The sequence below is a fragment of the Bidens hawaiensis genome, unplaced genomic scaffold, assembly GCF_021521415.1.
Source record: "Bidens hawaiensis isolate Kalapana, Puna unplaced genomic scaffold, B.hawaiensis_p1.1 tig00019115_1, whole genome shotgun sequence".
NCBI classification, from domain to species: Eukaryota; Viridiplantae; Streptophyta; class Magnoliopsida; order Asterales; family Asteraceae; genus Bidens; species Bidens hawaiensis.
Genome location: NW_027492905.1, coordinates 190,651 through 197,913, shown reverse-complemented (window position 1 = coordinate 197,913; position 7,263 = coordinate 190,651). Strand labels below are relative to the sequence as shown.

The 7,263-nt window shown below is 34.9% G+C and overlaps 1 protein-coding gene across 1 annotated transcript; it reads right to left on the bottom strand.

Moving 5' to 3' along the window:
• Positions 1–1,304: 1,304 nt before the first annotated feature.
• Positions 1,305–6,391, bottom strand: LOC143557778 (disease resistance protein RPV1-like). Its single transcript, XM_077046773.1, has 5 exons — positions 5,922–6,391; positions 4,066–5,185; positions 3,692–3,973; positions 2,003–3,154; positions 1,305–1,919 (listed from the first exon to the last, which is right to left on the bottom strand). Exons 1-5 carry the CDS (start codon positions 6,389–6,391, stop codon positions 1,305–1,307), a joined length of 3,639 nt encoding a protein of 1,212 aa, XP_076902888.1.
• Between the last annotated feature and the right edge of the window lie 872 nt (positions 6,392–7,263).

Here is a 7,263-nt window from a genome sequence, read left to right as displayed (position 1 = left end):
CAAGACTGACCGAATTCATGTCGAGTCCCCACCGCAATGTCCGGGTTTTACCGACCGTATAAACGTCATTGTAAACATGTTATTTTTGTATTGTAAGCTATATGAGTTTTTTAGTTCAGGTGCCATAATGAACATAACCGAAACCGACTGAATTCGCGATGGGTACATAACCAGATCCCAGTTGCCCCGGCGCAACGCGCCGGGCGAAAAAACTCGTTAATCTTTAACTTAAAATCATCCTCGTAGAAATTGTGCACTTTACTATCCAACACTTCCCTACGAAGACCATCTATCCTGCTTTCACTTTCATTGACTTTTTGGTCAACACCAACCAAAAAATCAACTTTGACTTTTGCATATTTTGAAAAATAAATTTCCTTTTTTATTTCCCTTACAATAAAACTTTTTTTTATAGGTTGAACCAAATCCAATTAACCAGCTTACACCAGTTCTTCCTTGTAGGATTGAACACCTGATAAGTGCCTTCCATTCATTTTACATCTTTGATCTATAAGCATTCTAAATCTTTCCCTATATTTTTTTATTGTTGCATTTTTCTAGCTAACTTTTCGCCACTAAGATTCAAACATGGTTTTGTTGGGCCATAGGGTTCACTAGAAATTACAAGGAACTCAACATGAAGGAATAGATTTAAATACAATAAATACATGTAGCATATAGAGATTTTAACGAGTGAGGTGAATATATTTACATACAGATAGTAAAAATACAAGTTGAGTTAGCTTGGCTTGTGATCTCCCATTTGAGCTGAAAGTTAAGCTCATATTCAACACTAGCGAGACTTGGCAGGTTTGGCTCATTTTTCTTTTCAATTTTTGTTTTACATATTCAAGTAATGAGCAATACATATAATAATAAGTCTACGATGCAGATTCAAGTTAAACTCATTGTCTCTGCAGAATGTTTAATGCAATTCAAATATTCTACCAAATGTTCAACGCAGATGACAGATCCATAAGTTTAATGCATAAACAACCATTTTGTATGTTCAATCCAACCTCATGTTTTTAACTACCTGTTGGCCCCAGAATGATCAATACCGAATCAAATGTTCTAAACAAACAAAATTTGTATGTCAAAAATAGATAAAACACAAAATACATGTTTCCAATACTAGCAAATACATTATAAGCAAGATCTCCTAAAGATTCAAATTTCAAAAGTATGAAATAATATATGAAAACAACTTGCATCCTTCAACAACTTGCTAAAACTAGATTTGACCAATTTAGTCAACTATTTCATCAAATGATCAACTAAAACTAGATGTTGTGCATTTAACTCTATTCATTATTTGGTGAGGGTGTTAGAAGGTAGTGTCCGTGACTTGAGGATACTTCAAAAGCAGAGAGATCCTTACCGAAGATGTGTTTCCATGACTTGTAATAACCCATGGGATCTTCTTTCTCGTCCCCACCATCGTCATCATCATCATCATACACAAGGCTGATACCATACTCCCTGACATTTGCATAATCTGGTCCCTCGCCACCATAGCACATATAAAAAAGTCCAGCAGCTAGATTATATTTCACAGTAAAGTGAATGCTGACTTGATCACCATCTTCAAACTCATTATTTCCAAGCATCCAATGGCTTAACCATACTACAACTACTTCATCACCATGTTTAAACTCATCATCATCTAAGAGAAGATACATCCTAGGTTCGTATGTCCATGAGGAGTTCTTTGTCAAATTCCTTATTTCAATTCTTGAAGGACCAACTTCTTTCATGCTTGAAACCGTCCTCACAACGCACACATTTAGCCCCCGAATCTTACCATTTTTAGGAGACGATTGCAAAGTAAACAATGACCCGTTGCTCCTTTGAGTGAACCACTTTGGAACCCCTTGCCCTTGAAGATATGTACTGAATATTCCATGTTCAAAAAGCATCTGTTGCATGAAAGTTTTATTAGTTTGAATCACATAAATGCATACTAAAAGAGGAAAATTAATTATATAGTAAGAGACTCTACCTGCATTGGAATTCTTTTTTCGGTGTAAGTGTAATATCCATGACAATCGGCAATCGAAAACAGAAAATATTCCAAATATTCTGTATTAATGATCCAGCCTAAACTGCTTAGTACCTCCTCACCAATCTCTGATAGAGCTTGCATTTTGAACTTGTACTGAATCTCAGCCACGTTAATAGAATCAAAATACATGAATTCAGGTAGAGCTGGCTTATCTGGATCAAATGTTATTTGCTCCAATGAGTCGCAACGTTCTATACCAAAATATGTTAATTGAATTGGAGCATGCAAGATTGTTTTCAGGTTACTACACCATGTAAAAGTTAGTCTCTCCAACTTTTTGAGGCTTTTCACACAATCAGGCATGGAATCAACTGGATTTCCATCCAAATTCAACTCCTTCAACATTGGAAGGCTACTAAACTCCATTGGAAAGAATTTATTAGACAAATTACAATTTATAAGAGACAATGTTACTAGTGATCTTGGTAAATAACTCACAAAGGACTCGGAACTTATTGGCGATTTTGGCACATGACTCACAAGGGACTTGGAACTTGTTGGTGATTTTGGTAAGTGACTCACAAGGGACTTGGAACTTGATGATTTTGGGGCATGACTCACAAGGGACTTGGAACTTGTTGATGGTTTTGGTAAATGACTCACAAGGGACTTGGAACTTGTTGAAGACTTTGGGAAATGACTCACAAGGGACTTGGAACTTGTTGATGGCTTTGGTAAATGACTCACAAGGGACTTGGAACTTGTTGATGATTTTGGTAAATGACTCACAAGGGACTTGGAACTTCTTGGTACCGTGGTAGAGAAAGAAGTCCCATGAGACTTCAACTTAATATCGTCATCCTTTCCAACTTTAAATAATTCATCAAGATTTGAGGAACCATCAAATAGAAGTTGAGTGAGGTTCTTTAATCCTTGGATGCTTCTTGGAAGTCTCGTCAACTTATCGCATTTTCTGAGATCAAGGACTTCAAGTTGTGGACACGAAACGCCAATTGATTCACATACCTCAACTAGATTTGTACATCCTGCAAGTGTTAACTTTTCAAGTTGAGGGAGCCCGGAGAAGTGGCCCACTCTAACAAGCTCATAACAATTACTAAGATTGAGAAACTTCAGCGAGCTTAACTGCTGTTAAATTCAAAAATAAATAAAATAAATGTTAGCGTTGCAAAGATACTAAACCTACATTTATGTAAGTCTTAAAAAGTGATCAACAAGATGCTGTATTTTTTAAACATGATTATTTAAACATAAGAGTTAATAAACACATTCAAAATAATTGTTAATATCTATTATCTAATATATGAATTTTTGTTTTCTATAAAATTAAAATTTTATACACCTAAAGATTTTATCACATATATAAAGAGAACCATGAATATAATAATCATCATCGTATTCAATACTTGCAAGATCACAAACCATATAGACTCGATTTTTATATCACATCAAAAGTTCTTTATTTCTTTTTATAAACTATAATTTTGTTAAATAAAAAAAAGAAAAAGAAAAAACTTGTTACTGTAACAACAAAAATTCTTATATAAATATAAAGAATTGTTTTGAACACATTTATTTACAGTTATGTTGAACTAATCAAGTTCAAAGAAAATAAAACATCTTGTTGATCACTTTTTAAAGCATCAAACAAAATAAGTGGAATACCTTGGGCTTCTTCCAAAGTTGTTGTAGTTTGCTATTAGACATGTCAAGGGCTACCATATTCTCCATTTGTATGTCTAAAGGTATATAACTCAAAGGGAATCCATGCATGCATAGCCATCTTAAACCTTGGGGAAAATTCTTGTAGGGTCCACAGAATTGCACATAGTTAAGTTGGAGCAGTCTTAATGTATGCATCTCACTTAAAGCATGTGTCTCGAAACAACCTTTTGTTACACGAGATCTTCTCATGTCAAGGGCAAGTCCTTGAATAATTGTTGTTCTCTAAGAATATTTGAAATGACAAATGATTAAGAAGTTATGTGTATATATAACAATTAACCATCAAAGTACAAATAATATGTATATTTGATTACCTGTTTATGTTGCAACACATCCAAGCACTCATCATGTTTCCATAATATACTACGCTCCCATGGCATCTCAGGTGATTCTTGGCGGACTATATCCCGCCCCATGTCTTGAAGAAGTTGATGCATCATCAATTTATCAGGATATTCAATAGTGAGAAGGCACCTATTGATGAGAGTCTTAACCCCAGATGGTTTGCATACACCACAAGCTTTTAGTATCTCTTCGGTGAACTTTCTATCTTCACCAACGAATAAACAAGCAATATGTTTGAACAACTTCTTATCTTGTTCAGATGTCAATGCGTCAAAACTTATTCTTAGGACCTTTTCAATATTTGGTTTAATTTCTTTCCCTAGTGATTCCAAGATGTCATCCCATGTATCATCATCGTTACGAAAAGAACTGCCCAAAACTTTAAGAGCCAACGGGTGCCCTTGACAGTATTCTACGACCTTTGTTGCCTTCAATTTGTCACTTTCATTGGGTTCATTGCGTCCAAAGGCATGCCAACTTAAAAGTCGAAGAGCTTCCATATCTTTTAAGCCTCGAAGCTTGTGCTTCGTATGCTTTGATGGAGCTTGTGTTTCAAACAACCTACATTTTTCTGTTAACAATTCGTTCTTAGATGTTATAATGACTTTGCTTCCTGTATGAAGGCCTTTTGTCCCTAGTAACGCATCCAGCTGCTCAACCGTATCTATACCATCAAGAACAAGAAGAGTTCTTTTCCCAGAAATTGAGTTCTCAATCCTCGAGGTGCCCACGCTAACATCTTTTATGTCCTTCCAACATCTCGCTTTAGTATCTTCAAGGAGCTGCTTCTGCAAATCAAGCAATCCATCTGGTGATGTACCCTTCCTTTCGGTATCCCGAAGAAAGCAGCTTCTATCAAACTTTTGATAGTGTGACTCAAAGATATAGTCTGCCAAATACGTCTTCCCAATCCCAGCCATTCCCCATATTGTGAGAAATTCAGTGCTTTGCTCGGATCCATCTTTCAAGAATGAAGTGATGATCCTAACTGAATCCTCCATCCCAAACAAATTTGGAATTTCACTCCTTTTGTGTAGCTCTAATCTGCTACTTATATCTTTAACAATTACTTCAATAAGTTCTGTCTCCCTGTGGAACAGATTGCATTAGAACAATTAAGAAGATACCACCCAAGTAACTAGATAAAACAAAAATGATGAGCTTGTCAAGAATCATGTATAATTTGACAAAACTATATAAAAGAGCGTGCAATATATATACATCATAACATTTTTTCCATAAATGAAAAGATTTTTCTTTCAAAATGGGTAGAGAAAGATAGAAAAAACGGTTTCTAGGAGAGAAAATTTTTTGTGTTTCCAAGTGATCCGCCGTATTGTGCATGTGTTAGCAGCTCTTATATGGTGACATGAAAGTTTCGTCAGTGTTTTGTCATTTCAAATGGTGGAACTAGTTTAAATATTTAAGATTTGCCATTTAAAATGGTCAGATCCCAAGAAATGCTATTACATCAAATCAAAGATGTACTTAGTTGTCACATTACATCAAATCAAAGATATACTTGTCTGACGACTATGATTTAAAATATGTCTTCATATGACAGTTCCATAAAATATTCAAACTAGTTCTGCCATTTTAAATGACGGAACACCGATTATACTTTTATTTCACCAGACAAGAAATGACAACACTTGTACAACTCCACAAACTAAAATCATTAACTCTCTTTATTTCAGCCCCCCCCCCCCCCCCTTTCAAACAAAATTCACTAAATAAATAATGACCACATCCAAATCATATTCAGAAAAACTTAATAAGTTTTATCATCCACCGAGCATATACAAGTTCTATAAATTATAACTACCTGCCATTCGCTTCCACTCCTTTCATATTAGCAACATCCGCTAAGGCTTTCTTCCATTTCTGAATCTTCTGAGCCAGTTGACTTCTATTCTCTTCATTTGGCTCCACCTCCATCCTATGTGTATGCTCAGCCATGGCCTTTCCGAAGCTGTTTCGTTGCTTCCTGACATCGGAAGGGATGACATGATAGAAGATCGGGTAAACAATATGATCTTGTTGCTCCATGATGAGTGCAAGTTCATCAAGGCACCATGTTGAAGATGCGTAATTCTCAGACAGCACAATGACAGACGACTTAGATGATTTAATTGCATTCTCTAGTTTAGGTTTTAAAACGTCGCCTATCCGAAGTCCTTCATCGTCGTAAAACGCGTTGATGGCGGCATCCTTCAGTGCATTGAGGAGATGATCGGTGAAGTTATAACGAGTATCCTCACCTCTAAAACTTATAAATACTTCATAACCTGACATTTCAGTAAGATGAACAATGGTGAATAATATGAAAATGGAAGTTTGACAATGGTTTTGTAATTTGATAATGAAGCAAATGGTATGTTGGTTGGTTGATTATTAGATGTCTGATAGTAGTTGAAGTTGACTTTGTCATGCCATCAAAAGTCAAAAGTCGTCCTTTATATTTTATATTTTTTGTTTAATTTAATTTCTTTGAAACCTTCCAAGTAATAAAAGACTAGTTGTATTGTTTTTTATATATGCAAAACAGGCTTTTAAATTACATTCATATTATATCTTGTGTTTAGTTGTTAATACTTTGGGTGTTAAGGACATCATTCGGTATGCATGAACCCAAATCTAGCTCCAAAGCAACCCTATTAAATTAGGTTTCTCAATAGGTTTCATGAACCCGAGCCTACAAATAAAGAATGAAATGTTGTTGGTGATGTGAACGCTTGGGACACGTTGGTGTCACGTAGCTTTAAATCTCCATAACTATTATGTGACCATCCCTCATTGGTTGGTTAACTTCTTGTGTTTACATCCTTTTATATACTTAAAACATTTCTCACTACTATTAAATTTTATTTGATCAAAATCTGATTATATATCCGATCTATTAGTAAGAAACTATATGAAGGTGAATAGGTTTTTGTTAGATCTTTGCTTAATCATTGTAGATTCGAGGATTATTCAAATATGAATACTTATAATAACTTATCTTAACATGTGAAGTTGATTAGATATATCCAACATAAGACTTACTAAACATGTAATGATAAATGTAAGTCATCCTTCTAGATCTATAATCAAATTTGCATTCAACATTGTGGTTCAACCTCAACAAAAAGGAGTTGAAGTCGCAAATCAGATTTGCTAACAAGATG

Coding starts and splice junctions, on each gene's coding strand:
- LOC143557778 (XM_077046773.1), bottom strand. CDS start 6,391: ATGTCAGGTTATGAAGTATTTATAAGTTTTAGAGGTGAGGATACTCGT. Junction 3,974..4,065: donor ATGTGTTGCAACATAAACAG/GTAATCAAATAT, acceptor AAATATTCTTAG/AGAACAACAATTATTCAAGG. Junction 3,155..3,691: donor AACTTTGGAAGAAGCCCAAG/GTATTCCACTTA, acceptor TGAATTTAACAG/CAGTTAAGCTCGCTGAAGTT.